The 21,671-nt window shown below is 43.6% G+C and overlaps 1 protein-coding gene across 5 annotated transcripts in view; it reads left to right on the top strand.

The window, feature by feature from the left end:
* Window positions 1-20,732, top strand: part of LOC106601280 (cdc42-interacting protein 4 homolog) — a 31,283-nt gene extending 10,551 nt beyond the window's left edge. Inside the window, exons 1-16 of one of the 5 annotated variants that reach the window (XM_014193368.2) lie at window positions 3,704-3,819; window positions 4,918-4,974; window positions 5,191-5,279; window positions 5,500-5,647; window positions 6,094-6,156; window positions 6,994-7,098; window positions 7,292-7,420; window positions 7,974-8,120; window positions 8,306-8,503; window positions 10,440-10,610; window positions 15,349-15,378; window positions 16,216-16,325; window positions 16,526-16,658; window positions 18,499-18,623; window positions 18,725-18,864; window positions 18,972-20,732. In XM_014193368.2, the coding sequence (XP_014048843.1) occupies window positions 4,969-4,974; window positions 5,191-5,279; window positions 5,500-5,647; window positions 6,094-6,156; window positions 6,994-7,098; window positions 7,292-7,420; window positions 7,974-8,120; window positions 8,306-8,503; window positions 10,440-10,610; window positions 15,349-15,378; window positions 16,216-16,325; window positions 16,526-16,658; window positions 18,499-18,623; window positions 18,725-18,864; window positions 18,972-19,123 (1,746 nt within the window). In that variant the 5' untranslated portion in view covers window positions 3,704-3,819; window positions 4,918-4,968 and the 3' untranslated portion in view covers window positions 19,124-20,732. Of the gene's footprint in view, window positions 1-3,703; window positions 3,820-4,917; window positions 4,975-5,190; window positions 5,280-5,499; window positions 5,648-6,093; window positions 6,157-6,993; window positions 7,099-7,291; window positions 7,421-7,973; window positions 8,121-8,305; window positions 8,504-10,439; window positions 10,611-15,348; window positions 15,379-16,215; window positions 16,326-16,525; window positions 16,659-18,498; window positions 18,624-18,724; window positions 18,865-18,971 lie in introns of those variants that run through there. The other 4 variants (XM_014193366.2, XM_014193367.2, XM_014193369.2 and 1 more) reach the window with 4 other exon arrangements.
* Window positions 20,733-21,671: the final 939 nt, after the last annotated feature.

Below are 21,671 nucleotides of genomic sequence, written 5' to 3' on the forward strand. Positions count from 1 at the left end.
ATTAGCCCTGGCTGCTAGTTTGACAGTGAGGACAGGCTCTGTGTGTGTTCCACAATCCAGGACTGTAAAAAATGTAGCGTTGCAGACGGGCCCTTTATAAAGTTCATGAAAGACAGTGACTAAGGGAGGAAACATTCTCCATGGTCGTGGAGCAGGATCAGTGGTGTAAAAATACTTGGAAGTACTACTTCAGTAGTTTTTGGAGGTATCTGCTTTACTATTTAGATATTTGACTACTTTTACTTCACTCCATTCCTAAAGAAAATATGTACTTTTTACTCCATACGTTTTTCCAGACACCCAAAAGTACTAATTCACACATTTATTAAGAGAACAGCCTCTGATCTGGAGGACTCACTAAACACATGCTTCATTTGTAAATTATGTCTGAGTGTTGGCGCATGCCTCTGGCTATCTGTAAGTAAGTAAGTAAGTAAATAAATAAATAAAAACAGAAAATGGTGCCATCTGGTTTACTTTATATAAGGAATTTGCCATTTATTTTTTACTTTTGATACTTGTTGATAAACCAAGTACTTTTAGACTTTTACTCAAGTAGTATGTTACTGGGTGACTTTCACTTTTACTTGAGTAATTTTCTATTACTCAAGTATGAAAATTGGGTACTTTTTCCACCACTGAGCAGGATGACGCATTCACAAATGAATCTGTCTGGAGTTGGGGGGTGGAGGTAGACACAGGCTGCTGGGTTGAAGCAGGGCCAACATGGATGGCTAGGCCTACAGTCTTTGGAAGATTACTGTTCTTTGCCGTGTCTGTGTCCTAAATGCTATCATGAAGCCAACAGTATGCTAGTGAAAAGCCCAACTGAATGTCCTAGCTTACTGAAACTTTAAATTGTAACCAATTTCTAAACAAAATTGTCTCATGGAGAGGGCATACAAGGTTGTTCGTGCGGTGGAAGACCCCCCCCCCTTTCCCTATTCCTCACTCTTATTTACAACTTAACCGCTAAGACAGGAGGACTCTGTTAAACTGGAATGAAAACCAACCAGTTGGTATGTTCTCTCCTCGTTTCTTGGTGGTGTTTAGGGTGAACACAAAAAGAGCACACCCAAAACAGTTGATCAGACTTCTAAAAAAGAAGTCCTCCCTGTTATACACATGCACACATACAGCAAGTCGCTCGCAATGTCTCATACAAGCCCACATGCTCATGTGTTACGTGTTCTTCTCAAATAAAAGGCCTTAGGTGTTATTTGTTCACTCTCTTTTTGTGTGCCCTTTGAAGGGATAGGATGGGTCAAGAACATGGCCCAACATGATAGGAATCTCTTCCCATAGACGGCCCTCCTCCATACTGTAACTACAGAGGGCTTGGAGGTGTTCGGAGGGAGGATTGGCTGTTCCTTGATATCATCATCACTCTCTAACAGGCTTGTCTGTGCTTGAAGTGGCCATAAAGCACCCAGCCAAAAAAGGAACTGAAGAGAAGAGAGACTAGAAGACTCCTCACTGCATATCAAAGTGTGGGAATTTCTGTTATTGATATGTGTGGTAGCAAGCCTATTTTGTTTTTCTGGTGTGAGTTGACGATATGTTTGCTTATGATGTGTAGGGAAATCAAATAACGATGCGTTACGTTTGAGTGTTTTTTTAGTTTCGCCCATCCATCACCCTCTTCCGAGGACAAAAATAAATGTTGTTTTTACAGCTTTTTATTTTTTTGTACATTATATACACAATTTACATACATGGCACTTCTCTTTCTTTTCTTCACAGTAGTTACACAGCAAGAATATACACCTAAACAAAAATATTAACTCACCATTCTAACGATTTCAAAGATTTGACGGAGTTACTGTTCATATAAGGAAGTCAATCAATTGAAATAAATTCATTAGGCTCTAATCTATGGATTTCACATGTCTGGGCAGGAGTGCAGCCATGGGTGGGTCTGGGAGGGCATCAAATCAAACTTCATTTGTCACATGTGCCGAATACAACAAGTGTAGACCTTACCTAACAGTGCAGTTCAAGAAGAGTTAAGAAAATATTTACCAAATATACTAAAGTAAAGCATAAGTAACACAATAAAATAACAATAACGAAGCCATATACAAGGGGTACCGAGTCAATGTGTGGGGGTACAGGTTAGTCGAGGTCATTTGTGGCTATAGGTAGGGGTGAAGTGGCTACGCTGTTTATCTATGCAATGTACAAACATGGAGGGGGGGGGGGTGTCAGTGTTAATAGTCCAGTGGCCATTTGATCACCCACTGGGGAGGCAGGCTCAGCCAATCAGAATGAGTATTTCCAAACTAAAGGGCTTTATTACAGACAGAAATACTCCTCAGCACCCCCTCCCCAACACACATCCGACGATCCTGCAGGTGAAGAAGGTCCTGGGCTGGAGTGGTTACACGTGGTCTGCGGTTGTGAGGCCGGTTGGACGTACTGCCAAATTCTCTAAAATGATGTTGGAGGCAGCTTATGGTAGAGAAATGAACATGAAATTCTCTGGCAACAGCTCTGGTGGACATTTCTGCAGTCAGCATGCCAATTGCACGCTCCCTCAACTTGATTTCAACTGTGTTGTGATGTTTCGCATAGATTCTGAACCTTCCTAATCACATAGTATCTACAGATTGTAAGTTAAAGATTAATATTTTTATTGAAACTATTATATTGTTGATTGATTGACTATGACTTTCCAAATCTCCCAACAGTGCTATTTGTAGGGTTCATTTGAGGTAAATGTTGTGATTTTTCAGCCATTCCTGAACCTGTGACCAGAAACAAGCTACATAGGGGCAATACCAGAATAAATGATCTTATGATACTGTCTCTTCGCAGAAACATCTACAGAGCTGAGATGGTTGTATGCCCTATATACATAACATTCTGTTAGGTGGCAATGATTTTATACAACATTTTTTATTGAAAAACTCTTAAGTTTTGAATCAAGTGTTTAAAAAAAAAAAAAAATGTGTATCAGTTCATAAACCATGTGCCATAGAATCGGTACATCAAATCTCTTCTATTTTTACAATCTGTATGGCGCCGCTGTCAACATTTTGGTCCTCATATGAAACTGGTATGTTTTTCAAATTATGCTGATTTTTATTTTATTTTATTTTTTTATTTTTTTGGGGGCCTATTTTTGGTCTTTTAACGGGTCGACAAACAAGTTCCTACCTTCGCTCCCTTCCACTTGACGCCTCCAATTTTACAGTAATGCGGCAATCAGTTGGTTGTTTAGTGTTATATGCAATTCATATTTGGGATGTTTCTACTGAGTCTACGTACCACAGGAAGTGCAAGAGTGGGGCGCTTCCTATTTCCTGTCGGTAAAAGGTTGTCCTCCTCCCTGTGTCCTCTCGCTCTCTCTCTGGCCATTTTCCCTCTTTCTCCCTCTCCCCTTCTCTTTAGCAGCAGAATGCAGCATGATCTAGCATCTCAAGGGTGGGGGTCAAGGGTTGTGCATATGTAGAGAATTCTTGGAAGGCATAACATTTGGGTAGATATGGTGACTTGACATTCAGTATCAACAGTCTGTAAACTAAATGTTGCCTCAGACTGATTAATATCCAGCATTCTTTTAGATGACGTCACTCATCCAATGGAACGTGCCGTCATTCTTATCTAATGGTGATCATCCATCTCGTGTGCATTTTCTCTCTCTCTCACTCTCTCACTCTCATTCATTATTTATATATATATATATGTTCCTTCTCCCCAGGACCAATATGACATCATCGACAAGCACACGCAATCCGGGCTGGAACTGGTAGAGAAGTATGTGAAGTTTGTGAAGGAGAGGACGGAGATAGAGCAGAACTATGCCAAGCAGCTGAGGTAGGCCTCATTCTTCATGGTTCCTCAGGCCTCATTCCTGCGTGTGCCCACAGCAGTTGATGTTTGTGCTCAAAAGCTGTTTTATGAAATGTATGTGGTGTCTTATGATTAGTTTGGGGCAGAATTGAACTTGTCTCCCCCTGTTGGCATTGCCCCAGCCCAGACAGTCCCAGAAACACTGCCCTCATTCTCAAGCTTGAGCCTGCATTACTGCCTCCCTTTTTCTCTATTCTTCACTCTCACTCTCGAGTGCGTCTGTCAGTATCTGCTGCTGTGCTCTGGTGGAGAGGAAGTGGGAGCAGACTGGCACATGACAGACAGGATGTGGTCAGAGAGAGCTCTAATGAAAGAAGGAAGAATAGGAGAAGTGGATCTGTTTTAAGATGTTCTTCTTGACTGTAGTTTTGCATTGGCTTTCCCTTAAAGGGGCAGTGCAGTCAAAAACATGATTTCCTGTGTTTTTTTAAATATATATATATATGGAAGAGGGGAGTTATTGGGAGGTTGGAATAATAGTGACAATTATGATAATGCCCTTTTAGTGTAAGAGCTGCCTGACATTTCAGCTTGTTTGGCTGGGTGGGTTTCTTTTAGACCTAGATGTTAATAGAAGACCAATAACAGCTAGCTTTCAGGTTACACATCCTTCCCATTAGGCTCCTCTCTGACCACTCCCAGACAGACCACTCAGTCTTAGCAGAATTCTTGCTTGTTTCTTTTTTACCATTTTTTAAATTAAAAACAAATATAGTAAGATAATTCATTGTTACCTAGAAATGATTTGATATTGAGATAAAAACGTCAAAAAGGAAAGATCAACTGTGCCAGTGGACCGGGGCAGTCTTGCCCACAAGAAGCAAATATTTGTGTGTATTGTTTCTTAGAGGTGTGGATTGATTTTAAATTGAATCATTTCTATTAAACGCTGACTGTAACCAATTTAGGTTTGAACTTGCTTATTGAGATTTGAATAGACACCCTAATTTGATGCATTGTGTTTTCCTATCATTTAGGATAATTAACTTTGCATCTGTGCTTTTGACATATTCTATCTTCCAGACTACTTACCATATCTTCCCCCTCTCCTAATATTGACAGAAATCTAACAAAGAAATACAATCCTAAACGAGGCTGTAAAGAGGAACAGGAATGCAGGTGAGCTATTGGGCTTTTGTGTGTGTGTGTGAATGAATATGTGTGTGCATAAAATGTGCTGTGTTTGTATCTGCCCAGGCCAGCTGTGATCTTCAACATGACTTTCAGTTCCTAATCAGACATAGAGAAGGAAAACAAAGCTTGACTAAAATAATACACCAACAATACATGACGTAATTTCAATGACGTGTTTTCAAACTGCTTTCCTGTCTATAGTACTGTAGTTGGAGAGGCTATGCCAGCACCTGCAGAGCAATGCAAATGACTGCTACTATACCCCCTGAGAGGGAAACGGGAATAAGGAAGTAATGGACCTATCATTACCTGGCTAACACAGCTATTTAAGCAACAGTGTATGTAACTTCCTGTCAATGCCCAAATCCATTACAGATCTCATCTCTTCTGTATCCTTTCCCTCCCTCCCTCCCTCCCTCCCTCCCTCCCTCCCTCCCTCCCTCCCTCCCTCCCTCCCTCCCTCCCTCCCTCCCTCCCTCCCTCCCTCCCTCCCTCCCTCCTCTCCCATAGGTTCTCCAACCACCAGTCCTTCCTGGACATCCTGAATGAGATGAACGACTACGCAGGACAGAGGGAGCTGATTGCTGAGAACATGATGATGAACATCTGCATTGAACTCACCAAGTACCTGCAGGAGCTCAAGATGGAGCGCAAGACGGTGAGAGAGAGAGATCCACACTGAGAGGGAAGGATGGAGGAGTTCAAAACTCAGATTATTATAGTGAGCGCGAGTGAAGATGGGTGGGATCTAGGGAAAAGGAGGGAGAGTATGAAGGAGACAGGAAGGACCAGCAGAGACTTGGTAGCCTGGGTTGTCTCGTAGGGGGGGTGGTCACTGTCGTGTTGTCATCCTCTGAAAGGAGAGGAATGCCTTGGCCCAACCCCAATGGAATATAGAACACACACAAACACTATAAAGTCTCCCAGTAGACATGACCCACAGACAGACTGCTATTTGTTTACCAGCTGTTTTGTTCTGTGGTTTTTGGTGGCCGTTGTTTATTCTGTACCCAATGCCAATGGCCCTGTCTAAGTAGGGACCGTCATGTCATCATCCTAGTGTTCTTGGTGTCTCATGTGTCCTCTCTGTGTGTCTGTTTGCAGCATCTGTCGGAGGCCAAGAAAGCCCAGCAGAGTTTGGAGAGCACCTATAAGCAGCTCGACAGTGTAAGTTTGTTTACATGTCAGGCCGTCTGCCAATAACTCCCCTCTTCCAAAGGGAAAATCTATGTTGTTGGTAGAATACTAATGTATACATCCTCTCTATATAGTAGGCCTATACTTTGTTTGTCAGTGAACAACTTGTCTGTTTATTCTTTCTGTTCAGTCAAAGGGCAATGTTTTGTCCAGTCACTCTCCTCCATTGTCTATAGTGGTGAAGCTGTCAAATGTTTCTGAATGCTCTCTCATATTGTCTGCTGTAAGTGGGGTCATTGTTACATCAGTGAAAGGGACGTTTGTTCACTAGTTGTGTGTGTGTGGTGACTCAGGTGACCAGTATTTGTAATATACAGTAAAAAGTGATGAGGAGCTCCTTTTTAAAGCAGGGGTAGGGAACTAGAACGAGACCAGAAACTAGCAGCACTCCAGCCCATTGCTCGTCACTGTATGGGTCAGCACCACTGACTTAAACCACTGATGTTCCAGCCCATTGCTCGTCACTGTATGGGTCAGCACCACTGACTTAAACCACTGATGTTCCAGCCCATTGCTCGTCACTGTATGGGTCTGCACCACTGACTTAAACCACTGATGTTCCAGCCCATTGCTCGTCACTGTATGGGTCAGCACCACTGACTTAAACCACTGATGTTCCAGCCCATTCAGTAAAGTCAGGTGCTCGTGGCCATTGGGCAAGTGTGCACTAGCCTTGGGTGAAGCAGAGGTCTCGCTTGTACACAATAGTAGTGTCTTTTCTATTCCATTCAAAGAATGCCCACAGAGCACAGTATTGGGTTAGCTAAGATCAACATGGATGTGTTTCTGTCTCTCTCTGTGTTTTAGAGTAAGAAACGTTTTGAGAGGGAGTGGCGAGAAGCGGACAAAGCTGTTCAATATGCCGAGAAAACTGACCAGGACATCAACGCCACAAAGGCCGACGTCGAGAAGGTAGTAGGACACCAACACAAAATAAAAGGAACACAGGTTTTCATTTTCCGTTGCAAAACGTTTTCCTACGGTGTGCCCTACTGAACACAATCCAGCTGTCCTACTTGTCCTGTTTCCCCTTTAAACAGTGGAATGTGAGCCACCAGACCGACCTGTGTGTGACCTGTGTGTTTGTTTTGTTACCTGTGTCCAGGCCAAACAGCAGGCCAACATGAGGACACACATAGCGGAAGAGTGTAAGAACGACTACGCAGCCCAGCTGCAGAAATACAACAAGGAGCAGAGCCAGTTCTACTTCAGCGACATGCCTCTCATCTTCAACGTAAGGCAGAGACTCTCACCCGTCCATCCTGACCTTAGCCTAGCTTTCCTTCCTTCTGCTGGAACTGTTTTAAATGCTAACATTTGGTTCAATAGACACTAAAAACACAGCTGACTTTATTTTTTTTAACCTTTATTTAAAGGTATTCTTCATACCAGAGAGAATACTATAGACATCAAGAAAGCCAGTTAGTTGATTATTGACAAATTTTTCCAACACTTTTGATAAACAGGGCAAAATAGAAATATGCCTATAACAGTTAGGATCAGCTTGATCTCCCCCTTTTTAAATAAGGACGCAACGTGACTGCCTTCCAAGCAATGGGAACCTCCCCAGAAAGGAGAGAGAGGCTTGGTGACGATAAGGGCAGCAACCTTAAAGAAGGGTCTAAATCGACTGACTCGGATCGTTTTTTTGGGGTCAGGTTTCAGGAGCTTCTCTAGCACCTCGGACTCAGTGACTGCCTGCTGGTTGTTCTGTTATTCTTTAATCAGGCACCAAGACGTGGCAGATCTGATTGAGTGACTCCTGTATGTGCCTCCTCTCCCGATAGAAACTCCAGGACATGGATGAGAGGCGGGTGAGGAAGCTGGCGCAGGGCTACGTCTTGTTCTCAGACACGGAGAGGCACGTGATGCCCATTATCGGGAAGTGTCTGGAGGGCGTCACTAAAGCGGGCACTAATGTCAATGAGAGGAATGTGAGTGGGCCGTACTGTACTGCATGTATACAAAACAAACCCAGACGTAACGTACATAGATACATGTGGTCCAATGAAGTTCAAAAGAATGTGAGGGAAATGGGTATGAAACACAAATGCTTTGAAACGTTTTGGTATTGTTGGTCTGTGTTTCACTGTCATAATGTAACCTACTCTCCCTGCAGGACTCCATAGCTCTTATAGAGCAGTACAAGTCAGGCTTTGAGCGTCCAGGGGACCTGGACTTTGAGGACTACAGTCAGGGCATCAACCGTGCCTCCTCAGACAGCAGCCTGGGCACCCTCGGTACCCCCAAAGGCCCCCTGGAGCTGCTGGGCAAGAACAGGAGCAAACCGTTCTGGCTGTTCAGCAAGAAGAGTAAGGTAAGCTGCGAGTACCACCACTCCTCCTCACAGACAAAATGACTAGTTTACACCCCTGGTACATCCCACTCCCATGACTCAGTTCTGACTAGCTGAGTAACTTTCTGAATTAGTAATAGACATTAGGATAATAATCTACAATTCATGCCCAAATCAGGTTATTTCCCCCGAGTGGATAGTCCCCCGAGTGGATTTCTTAGTGTTTGAAATGATCAGTGCTCCAAGGTGCAGGTAGATAAACCATGAGCAGTGTGTGTGTCAGTGTTGAGGCAGAGGGGCTGAATCAGGGAGACAGCGTCTGGGGACCACCTCTGGGGACCACCTCTGGGGACCACCTCTGCCACTATGGTCCTGAAGCTGTGGTCTCACACACAATCTTTCCTGTTCCCAGAGCTCTGCATGTACATACTGCATGGCCCCTCTCTCTAACACACACACACACACACACACACACACACACACACACACACGCACACACCTTTCTAGAACTGGTATGTGCATGGCTGTGTCCCTGGCCTGTCTGTGAATAAGCCTCCTCTGACTTTCTGCAGCGTGTGACTGACTTTGGTTTCCAATAGGTCAACTCTACTGGCAGGCAGCGTTCTGCAGAGCTTGTGCTTTCATCAGCACAGACAGGCACAAACGCATTGAATTTTCCTCTACGAACACACTGCTATTATACTGTATTATACTGGCCCAGACTATAACATTAGCAGTCAAACCACCTTAGGAAATGCCAACCATCAGGGATGATACTGGGACATGGAGGGATGACTAGTTCCAAGTGAACTCATTTTTTCTGTGTTCTCTCTACACCGTCATTGGAGATCATGGGTGACGTTGGACCACTAGAGGCCGTCTAGATCTAAAATATATCGGATGTCCCTTAAACAGGCCTCCTGAGCCACTCTGAAATGACTAAAAATAAACTAGACAGGAATGTTGAGAGGACAGCAAACTAACACCTAGCTAACCTACATCATGGCCAGCCTCTACCCACTGCTGCATATCTCTCTCTCTCTCTCTATCTCTCTCCAGTCTCTCTCTCTCTCTCTCCAGTCTCTTCCAGCACTTTCCTCCTGCTACATGTCTGATTGGCTACCCTGCTGACTGCTGTCCAATCCTGTTCCTCTAATACTCTCTACCTACTTCCCGTCCTGTCTGTGTGGTGCACCGCTCTGTGTCATCGCTCCTGCTCTCCCCAAATAGGTGGATCAGTAATGATCAGAGTGAATTTTCATATTGGCCTGTGAGAAAGAGCTTTGGATGTAATTTGTAAAAGTCTACCCCCTCCCCACTGCACAACACTGATTCAAACAGCTCCTAGTTAAAGTGATTTTTAGTCCAGGACTACTGTAGGTCTAGGCTAATCTGTGTCTGAGAAACCAGCCTGTAGAGTTGACTATATTCTCCCTCACTGCTCCTCACTTGGTCATGTGGTTACACCATCATGACCAAGTGAGGTTACAGGTTCAGTAGTTCCCACCAGCTTAGAGACCTGTCATGTTTCTTATTACCTGTATTACAAGCATGTATACCAGGCCCAGAGCTGTAGGGTGTCCTTTGTACATCGGTAGACTGAACTATGTGTCTGTGTCCAGATTGAGGTTAACCAATGGAACGTCCCGTTGGTCCGCTCCAATCTGTCAACCTTGTTCCTCACGTAGGCTCACTCTACTCTACCCTTCATCGTGGCTTGTGTTTTGTTGGTGTTGGGACTGTGGTGCGGCTGTTGTGGCGCTATGTGAATGACCCGGTGACTGTGGGCTTCTGCAGGGGTAACTGCTGCAGTGTTGTCTTCTCTGTGTGGTGTGCTTAAGGTGTTGATGGTGTCTCTCTCTCTTTCCCTTGTCATCTGTTTTTGTTTTTGTCCTCCCCTCCCTCTCTCCCTCCATGCCACCCTCTCCCTGGGTGTCTGTGCTTCACCCCGCCCCAGCTCTCTCCCTCCCCTTCCTCACTCACCCCCTTGTCCACGCCCCCCGCTCCCTCGCCCGCTAACGGACCCCCCTCCCCCAAGTTCGGCCGGGACCCATTGTCGTACTGTTTGAAGGAGATCAATAAGACAGTCAAACCCAGAATATCCTCCTTCCGGACCCTCGGGCGAACGGTGAGTCATCATGGTCAGGGGCCACAACGTCTCCTCACAAAGGCCTCCGCTAACCTGTTTGGTGGATCAACCTGTTCTTTCTTATTGTTCCAGGAAATGACTGAATATGTCCAAACAAAACTGACTAAATTATTGTGCAAAATGTTTCAGGTGTTGACCTTTCAGAGTGGAAAGACAGAATCTTTGAAGGTGTCATACACTGAATATATCAAACATTAAGAACACCTTCCTAATATTGAGTTGCACCCCACCCCGGCGTGCCCTCAGAACAGCCTCAATTCGTCAGGGCATAGACCCTACAAGGTGTTGAAAGCGTGTCACAGGGATGCTGGTCCATGTTGACTCCAGTGTTTCCCACAGTTGTGTCCAGTTGGCTGGATGTCCTTTGGGTAGGGGACCATTCTTGATACACACAGGAAACTGTTGACTGTGAGAAACCCAGCAGTGTTGCAGTTCTTGACAGAAACCAGTGTGCCTGGCACCTACCACCATACCCTGCTCAAAGGCGCTTCAATCTTTTGTCTTGCCCATTCACCCTCTGAATGGCACACATACACAATCCATGTCTCAATTGTCTCAAGGCTTAAAAATCCTTATTTAACCTTAGAGCAGGTTTCCTTCATGTTTTTTATACTCTGAATATACAGTGTGTTCAGAAAGTATTCAGACCCCTTTACTTTTTCCACATATTGTTATGTTACAGCCTTATTCTAAAATTAATTACGTTTTGTTTTTTCCTCATCAATCTACACCCAAATGTTTGAAAATGTCACATTTACATAAGTATTCAGACCCTTTGTTGAAGCACCTTTGGCAGCGATTACAGCCTCAAGTCTTCTTGGGTATGACGCTACAAGCTTGGCACACCTGTATTTAGGGAATTTCTCCCATTCTTCTCTGAAGATTCTCTCAAGCTCTGTCAGGTTGAATGGAGAGCGACACTGCACATCTATTTTCAGGTCTCCAGAGATGTTCAAGTCTGGGCTCTGGCTAGGCCACTCAAGGACATTCAGAGACTTGTCCAGAAGCCACTCCTGCATTGTCTTGGCTGTGTGATTAAGGTCTTTGTCCTGTTGGAAGGTGAACCTTCACCCCAGTCTGCTGAGCGCTCTGGAGTCTGTTTTCATCAAGGCGCTCTGTATTTTGCTCCATTCATCTTTCCATCAATCGTGACTAGTCTCCCAGTCCCTGCCACTGAAAAACATCCCCACAGCATGATGCTGCCACCACCATGCTTCACCGTAGGGATGGTGCCAGATATCCTCCAGACGTGACACTTTGCATTCAGGCCAAAGAGGTTAAATCTTGTTTTCATCAAACCAGAGAATCTGGTTTATCATGGTCTGAGATTCCTTTAGGTGCCTTTTGGCAAAATCGAAGTGGGCTGTCGTGCCTTTTACTGAGGAGTGGCTTCCGTCTGGCCACTCTACCATAAAGCCCTGATTGGTGGAGTGCTGCAGAGATGGTTCTCCTTCAAGAAGATTCTCCCATCTCCACAGAGGAACTCCCGAGCTCTGTCAGTGACAGTCTGGTTCTTGGTCACTGTCCAAGGCTTGCTCAGTTTGTCCGGGCAGCCAGCTCTAGGAAGAGTGTTGGGGGTTCTAAACTTCTTCCATTTAAGAATGATGGAGGCCACTTTGCTCTTGGGGACCTTCAATGCTGCAGAAATGTTTTGGTACCCTTCCCCAGATCTGTGCCTCGACACAATCCTGTCCTGGAGCTCTACGAACAAATCCATCGACCTCATGGCTTGTTTTTTTTCTCTGGCATACACTGTCAACTGTGGAACCTTATATAGACAGGTGTGTGTGTGTGTACCTTTCCAAATCATGTCCAATCAATTGAATTTACCACAGGTGGACTCCAATCAACTCATCTTAATTTCGAGTCTCATAGCAAAGGGTCTGAATACTTATGTAAACATTTTTGCAAATGTCTAAATCTGTTTTTGCTTTGTCATTATGATGTATTATGTGTAGATTGATGAGGAAAATGTTTTATTTACCGTAATTTCCGGACTATAAGCCGCAACTTTTTCCCCACGCTTTGAACCTCGCGGCTTAAACAATGACGTGGCTAATATATGGATTTTTCCCGCTTTCAAATTTTTTTCTCTAAAAAAACAAACATTCTGTGACGTGCTCAGTTTTTTTCGTGGCATGATGCTTTCATTAGACCACTGAAATTGCCGAACGGGTTAAGGTCAAACAACTTTTTTGTTTACTGTTTAGATTAAATCGAGCGCTCTCAAACTTCCCATCATTCTGATTACGGTAGTCATTTTGTCACCCTCATCATGGCAAAGACACGGAGAAATGCATATGATGCAGCTTTCAAGTTGAAGGCGATTGATCTGGCTGTTGGAAAAGGAAATAGAGCTGCTGCACAGGAGCTTGGTCTTAATGAGTCGATGATAAGACGTTGGAAACAGCAGCGTGAGGAATTGACTCAGTGCAAAAAGACAACTGAAGCTTACTGCAATTTTTTTATTTTTTTGTTACAAGCCATGTTTCGTTAAAGCCTATTTATTTTTGTTACAAGCCGTGTTTCGTTAAAGACTATTTATTTTTGTTACACGCCGTGTTTCATTAAAGCCTGTGTAAAGTTCATTTGTTTGAATGTACCGGTAGGCACCTGCGGCTTATAGACGTGCGGTTTATTTATGGTCAAAATAATAGTTTTTTTTTAATTCAGTGGGTGCGGCTTATATTCAGGTGCGCTCAATAGTCCGGAAATTACGGTAATACATTTTAGATTAAGGCTGTAACATAACAAAATGTGGAAAAAGTTGAGGGGTCTGAATACTTTCCGACTGCACTTTGTATATACAGTCGTGGCCAAAAGTTTTGAGAATGACACATTAATTTCCACAAAGTTTGCTGCTTTAGTGTTTTTAGATATTTTTGTCAGATGTTTCTATGGAATACTGAAGTATAATTACAAGCATTTCATAAGTGTCAAAGGCTTTTATTGACAATTACATGAAGTTGATGCAAAGAGTCAATATTTGCAGTGTTGACCCTTCTTTTTCAAGACCTCTGCAATCTGCCCTGGCATGCTGTCAATTCACTTCTGGGCCACATCCTGACTGATGGCAGCCCATTCTTGCCTAATCAATGCTTGGAGTTTGTCAGAATTTGTGGGTTTTTGTTTGTCCACCTGCCTCTTGAGGATTGACCACAAGTTCTCAATGGGATTAGTTCCGACTGCGTGGTCGGAACTAGAAGCACACGCATTTCGCTACACTCGCATTAACATCTGCTAACCATGTGTATATGACAAATAACATTTGATTTGATTTGGATTAAGGTCTGGGGAGTTTCCTGGCCATGGACCCAAAATATCAATGTTTTGTTCCCCGAGCCACTTAGTTAACACTTTTGCCTTATGGCAAGGTGCTCCATCATGCTGGAAAAGGCATTGTTCGTCACCAAACTGTTCCTGGATGGTTGGGAGAAGTTGCTTTCGGAGGATATGTTGGTACCATTCTTTATTCATGGCTGTGTTCTTAGGCAAAATTGTGAGTGAGCCCACTCCCTTGGCTGAGAAGCAACCCCACACATGAATTGTCTCAGGATGCTTTACTGTTGGCATGACACAGGACTGATGGTAGCGCTCACCTTGTCTTCTCCGGACAAGCTTTTTTCCGGATGCCCCAAACAATCGGAAATTGGATTCATCAGAGAAAATGACCTTCTTGATACCAGGTCATCCTCCAAAAGTGTTCACCTCACTGTGCGTGCAGATGCACTCACACCTGCCTGCTGCCATTCCTGAGCAAGCTCTGTACTGGTGGTGCCCTGATCCTTCAGCTGAATCAACTTTAGGAGACGGTCTTGGCGCTTGCTGGACTTTCTTGGGCGTTCTGAAGCCTTTTCACAACAATTGAACCACTCTCCTTGAAGTTCTTGATGATCTGATAAATGGTTGATTTAGGTGCAATCTTACTGGCAGCAATATCCTTGCCTGTGAAGCCCTTTTTGTGTAAAGCAATGATGACGGCACGTGTTTCCTTGCAGGTAACCATGGTTGACAGAAGAAGAACAATGATTCCAAGCACCACCCTCCTTTTGAAGCTTCCAGTCTGTTATTCGAACTCAATCAGCATGACAGAGTGATCTCCTGCCTTGTCCTCGTCAACACTCAAACCTGTGTTAACGAGAGAATCACTGACATGATGTCAGCTGGTCCTTTTGTGGCAGGGCTGAAATGCAGTGGAAATGTTTTTGGGGGATTCAGTTCATTTGCATGGCAAAGAGGGACTTTGCAATTAATAGCAATTCATCTGATCACTCTTCATAACATTCTGGAGTATATGCAAATTGCCATCATACAAACTGAGGCAGCAGACGTTGTGAAAATTAATATTTGTGTCATTCTCAAAACTTTTGGCCACGGCTGTATATTTAAGCAATAAGGCCCGAGAGGGTGTGCTATATGGCTAATATACCACGGCTAAGGGCTGTTCTTATGCGCGAAACAACGTGGAGTGCGTGGATACAGCCCTTAGCCGTGGTATATTGGCCATATACCACAAACACCCGAGGTACCTTATTTCTAATATAAACTGGTAACCAGTGTAATTAGAGCAGTAAAAATACATGTTTTTTTCATACGGTCTGATATACCACGGCTTTCAGCCAATCAACATTCAGGTTTCGAACCACCCAGTATTCTCTCTCTCACACACACACACACACACACACACACGTTGTCTGTCTATTTTTCTCTCCCTCAGAGGTTCACTTCAGAGAGGATCATAGTAATGGTAATACTAGAGTGGTGTCTGTGTGGGGTGTTAAAGGGTGTCTCAGCTTCTCACATCGACGGGGAATCTCACACATGACCACCTCTCCATCAGTACAATTGGACAAGCATCTTGGTCTCAAACGTCACACTAAAGTCTGCTTGTTTACCTTCTCAAATCAATGCTGGAATGTTCACGCTGTAGTTCAGCTGCTAGCACATGAACTGGAACACAGCCAGATTCAAATTTGACATTGGATGCAAAGCAGAGGGCTGAAAACATGGCCTGTCTGTCCGTTTGGAGTTAGAGTTGAAGAGGTGGCCACCTGGTGGATTAAGGGTGTAACAACACTTAATAATAGTCACTTCAGCAATGGGGCAACATTATGTAATTTGTGTAATTTGACCGATATATTGGATTCAGTTTACTTCCATTGTTTTACTGGTCTGTCACTATGATAACCTCCTTCCTTTAAACGTTCACTACAAAACCCAATGAAAGAGTTCCTAAAAACAGATTCTTATTTGGGTGGGTGTGCTGCCAATGGGATGGTACTGGGAATGATTATATGGGTGAAAATGGTGGTGGTCTTGGGTTCAGCTCACTGTAAAAATGAAGCATATCTGTTTGTTCACTCTAAAGCAAAAACAATGTCCTTACTAGAGGTTAAATATGTTTTCCAGTCATCAACCATTTCCCTTGAGCTGAACCATAACCACAGACCAGCGTTTCCTCTAGAGGTGGTTGTGGGTGGCGGGGTGTGTTCCTCTCCTACCACATGCCATGCTGATGGAGAACATGTGTGTGTGCGCGTGCGTCCGTGTTAAAGTGACTGTTCCTCCCTGTGCGTTTTCTCAGCCCACGGTGACGGAGGACTTTGGCCATCTCCCCCCCGAGCAGCGCAGGAAGAGGTTACAACAGAAACTAGATGACATTGGCAAGGAGTTGCAGAAAGAAGTGGACCAGAGGTGTGTGTGTGTGGGGGGGGGGAGTTTGACTGACTGCTTTGACAACCATCTCTGTGACTACTGACAACTTCTCCCAACAGTGTGTGTGTTGTTGACCAATTACTGCACTCCACAGGGGATGCATTTCCACTGAGAATCAATCCACCTCTCATCTCTCTCTTTCCCTCTCTGTTGCTCTGTCTCTGTGTGTGTCTCTCCAGTGCGGCCCTGGAGAAGATGAAGGATGTGTATGAGAAGAACCCCCAGATGGGAGACCCTGCCAGCCTGTCTCCCCAGATCAACCAGACAGCCCAGAACGTGGAGAGACTGAGAGGAGAGTTCAACAAGTATGAGGTAATGGACTCCCCTCTACTGGCCACAGTCATGTACTGCATGCCATCTTCCCATAGGCAAGCTAGAATACATACATTTGAAGTCGGAAGTTTACATACACTTAGGTTGGGGTCATTAAAACTCGTTTTTCAACCACTCCACAAATGTCTTGTTAACAAACTATAGTTTTGGCAAGTCGGACATCTACTTTGTGCATGACACAAGTAATTTTACCAACGGTTGTTTACAGACAGATTATTTCACTTATAATTCACTGTATCACAATTCCAGTGGGTCAGAAGTTTACATACACTAAGTTGACTGTGCCTTTAAACAGCTTGGAAAATTCCAGAAAATTATGTCATGGCTTTAGAAGCTTCTGATAGGCTAATTGACATCATTTGAGTCAATTAGAGGTGTACCTGTGGATGTATTTCAAGGCCTACCTTCAAACTCAGTGCCTCTTTGCTTGACATCATGGGAAAATCAAAGGAAATCAGCCAAGACCTCTGAATTGTTTTTGTAGACCTCCACAAGTCTGGTTCATCCTTGGGAGCAAACACCTGAAGGTACCACGTTCATCTGTATAAACAATAGTACGCAAGTATAAACACGATGGGACCATGCAGCCGTCATACCGCTCAGGAAGGAGACGTAGTCTGTGTACTAGAGTTCAACGTACTTTGGTGCAAATCTATCTCAGAACAACAGCAAAGGATCTTGTGAAGATGCTGGAGGAAACGGGTACAAAAGTATCTATATCCACAGTAAAACGAGTCCTATATCGAAATAACCTGAAAGGCCGCTCTGCAAGGAAGAAGCCACTGCTCCAAAACCGTCATAAAAAAGCCAGACTACGGTTTGAAACTGCACATGGGGACAAAGATTGTGCTTTTTGGAGAAATGTCCTCTGGTCTGATGAAACAAAAATAGAACTGTTTGGCCATAATGACCATCGTTATGTTTGGAGGGAGGCTTGCAAGCCGAAGAACACCATCCCAACTGTGAAGCACGGGGGTGGCAGCATCATGTTGTGGGGGTGCTTTGCTGCAGGAGGAACTGGTGCACTTCACAAAATAAATGGCATCATGAGGCAGGAAAATGGTGGATTTATTGAAGAAACATCTCAAGACATCAGTCAGGAAGTTAAAGCTTGGGCGCAAATGGGTCTTCCAAATGGACAATGAGCCCAAGCATACTTCCAAAGTTGTGGCAAAATGGCTTAAGGACTACAAAGTCAAGGTATTGGAGTGACCATCACAAAGCCCTGACCTTAATCCATAAAAAATGTGTGGGCAGAACTGAAAAAGCATGTGTGAGCAAGGAGGCCTACAAACCTGACTCAGTTGTACCAGCTCTGTCAGTAATGGGCCAAAATTGACCCAACTTATTGTGGGAAGCTTGTGGAAGGCTACCCGAAACGTTTGACCCAAGTTAAACAATTAAAAGGCAATGCTACCAAATACTAATTGAGTGTATGTAAACTTGTGACCCACTGGGAATGTGATGAAAGAAATAAAAGCTGAAATGAATCATTCTCTACTATTATTCTGACATTTCACATTCTTAAAATAAAGTTGTGATCCTAACACACCTAAGACAGGGAATTTTTACTAGGATTAAATGTCAGGAATTGTGAAAAACTGAGTTTAAATGTATTTGGCTAAGGTGTATGTAAACTTCCGACTTCAACTGTATTCTTTGTTACCTCTTCACATAGTTATTTGTAAACGCAGACCTCATGTTTTCCTGATTTTAATATACAACCCGTTCCTGTCTTTGATTTGGTCTCACTCACAATCTGTCACGAGCACAATCTATAGGAAACACTGGTATATTTCCTCCGTGCTTTGTTTTGTAGTCATGGCTGACAGAGGCAGGAAGGCGAGGGGATTCAATGCTCAGGAGAGATACGTTACGTGAGGATGCGTTGAGCTACAGGTCTCACTCCTTCAACAACAACGGCAGCACTCACGAACCATACAGGTCAGAAACCAGACGCTGAGATTCACTCATGGCTGTCAGTAAATGTACTGTAGTCGTATATCTATATTTATTATTAAGCATATGTGTGTTTCTCCCTCCAGCCCTGACGGAACCCACTCTGAAGAAGGCACCCCAGATCCCTCTCAGGCCATCTACGCCGAGTTTGACGACGACTTTGAGGAGGAGGAAGAGGAGCTTGTCGCTCCCATCGGCCAATGTACAGCCATGTACAACTTCCCAGGTAGGTGTGGATGGGTCACAATGACACCAATGTACTCAACACTATTATGGTATTTAACACTTACTTGTACATGGCTATAGTGTAATATGCTGTCATGTCCCTGCTAGGTGCCAGTGAGGGGACCATCACCATGCAGGAGGGAGAGGTGTTGTCTGTAGTGGAGGAGGATAAAGGTGATGGCTGGACCAGGGTCCGCAGGGCCAACGGGAATGAGGGCTACATCCCAACATCCTACGTCAGCATCAGCCTCAGCAAGTGACCCGACACCCATCCCACCCACACGAGGCCTGAGGGAACGGCCAATCATCACTGATGATGATTCCAAAATACTGTGGCAGCTCTCTCATGGGACCAATCAGAAAGAGGAAAAAAAGCACTGTGGGCGGGACCATCTGGGTGTCCATAAAGAGACTACTAGGGCCAATCCAGTCGCTTTGATTTCCTCACAGATGCGCACCTATGATTTCTTTCCCCTGCTGGCCAGAGAAGATGCAGTCAATTGTGCTTTTGGCTCCTCCTGGCTTGCATGTCTGTACCAGGTCACTATACTTACCACAAGCCACACATTTTCATCGTAGTTCTCCTTGATATTATCACAGTGCGTTTGTGGTTGTGGTTTAGTAGTGGATATCATAGCAGGACTGATGATATAGATTAGAATGAGGCACCAACCAACATGTCCATATGCCCTCACCTCACTGTGGGAAGGCTTCTCCTTTTCACAGTGAGAGGAGGAATAGAAGTGCTGTTGTCAGGGCTGTACTGGTGCGTTTGACATCAGGGTTGTGTTCAGTAAAGATAAAACGTTTTGAAACCAAGTGAAACAGAGGTATTACCTGAACTTGTCCAATGAGAACACAGTACTACGGTGTGCCCTACTGAACAGGAGCCAGGATTAAGAGGTTTCCCTAACACATTAGTAAGCATAACCTGCTCTCTCTAGCACTCCCATGCAGCCAGAATGTAAACTGATCACGTTCTTGCTCTTCTTCGTATTTGCACATGGCATTTTGGACAAAGAACATTTGCTCAGATAAAGGAAGTGTCTCAACACAGGTCTATGGGCACTGCATTTCAGTAGGAAAGCCCTGTTGACACAGCCACTATTCAGATCAGATATACTCACCAGTTTGCGTGACTTTATTTCCTTGTGCTCTGATGTATAAATAGATTAGCCATCCACAAGGCCAAAGACTGACAGTAAAGCCCCCTTAGAGAGACACACACATACTGATGGCAATAAAGAAATGTTTCAGACAATCACAGCCATATCTTCACTTCAGCTCAGTTTCAAGCCATCAACATAAATGGCCTATACGAGAGCTCTTTTATAGCTCTTGATTCTGAATGGTAAATAATGAATTGTTTCTATTGAGAATATAATTTATTAAGTATGTGTAAGTTGCTACATTTAAAAGAGTTAAAGTTTAAGGCATGCTTTGGTTTATATCATGAGTTCAATCCCATTTGTACTTTTCCCTGCAAACACGGTGGACTGTCTGTATCCAGAGGTGAGAGCGATACCAATAAATTGTTGCAGACAGAATATGTGCAACGTTAAGACTATCATATTTATGTTATAAAATAATATATTTTAGCTATCACTACACCACTATTGTCTTATTAGCTTTTTAACCTGATGAATAAAGATTGAGAAGTTGAGAGCAGATGTGTATCTTCGTGAGGTGAATGTGTCCATTTTGTCTGGAGTTTAAACGACACTCCAGTTTTGAGCCACGCAGGAATATTCCTAACATAAAAACTCACTCGCATGTCCAGGTGCCTTTCTGGTTAAAAGCATTGTGTATATACCTAACATGCAAATGTCTTCTGTTTTTAAGACTAATAAATGTAACACGCATTTCAAAGTTCAAGTGGTTGTATCATTTATTCATGGATTTGTTTTATTTTATTGCTAATGTTTGTCTGGCATAGAGCCAACCGTTGTATTATTAATAAGAGAGCGAGTTGGTCCCCAAGAAATAAGATGCATTTTGAGTGAGATGAGAAAATGTCTAGAAATATCAAGTGCATGTACATACTCTTAAAGGGAATGGCTGTTGGAGTATCCTTAGTGTTTCTTCAAATTGAAACTGTGGGGGAACCCCTATAAGATCCTCAAAAAACATTTTGTTAACTACCCCCCCCTTCCCCTCCCCTGTTGTTGTTGTTGTTATTATTATTAATAATACACACAACTAAAATATTGTTATCAGTGTTGATTATGATGTTAGTGGCAAAGCAGAATAAAAAAATGTGAGGCAAACTCCCAGTGTTTTCATACACATACCATGTCCATAATGTAGAGGCCTATGGGGTATTCATTAAAGAGGTATGGGAGGCGGATGCTAAATTTGATCTGCATACCAATTGACATACCTTTGTATGCCTCCTTGTCTGTATTCCTGCAGACACAAAAATGAGCAGTTCAGTCATCTGCACCCAATACAGCTAGACTTCAACATATTCTTATAGCCTACATATTCTTGCCTCTTTGTCGATTGATATCCATTAAATTGTCCATTTTCTGTTTTAGAAAGATGGTATAATCATAAAACAATATCAATTTAGATCATACAGATGACAAACCTTAAATTCTGATCTTTACATTTTTCACTTAAGTGACTGCCCTTGTTGTCCTTTCAAATTAAAATCCAAATGTTTCCGTTGGGCAGTTAGGTTCCTGCAATAACCCCCAACAACTCAGGAGGTTCCTCAAAGAACCCCACCTCCTATAAGGTTATTGGAGGAAACATTTGGGGGCAATTTTCAGTGTCACGAACCCTAACGTTCTTCAAAGGACTTTG

The sequence above is a fragment of the Salmo salar genome, chromosome ssa03 (genome assembly GCF_905237065.1).
Source record: "Salmo salar chromosome ssa03, Ssal_v3.1, whole genome shotgun sequence".
In the NCBI taxonomy this organism is placed as follows: Eukaryota; Metazoa; Chordata; class Actinopteri; order Salmoniformes; family Salmonidae; genus Salmo; species Salmo salar.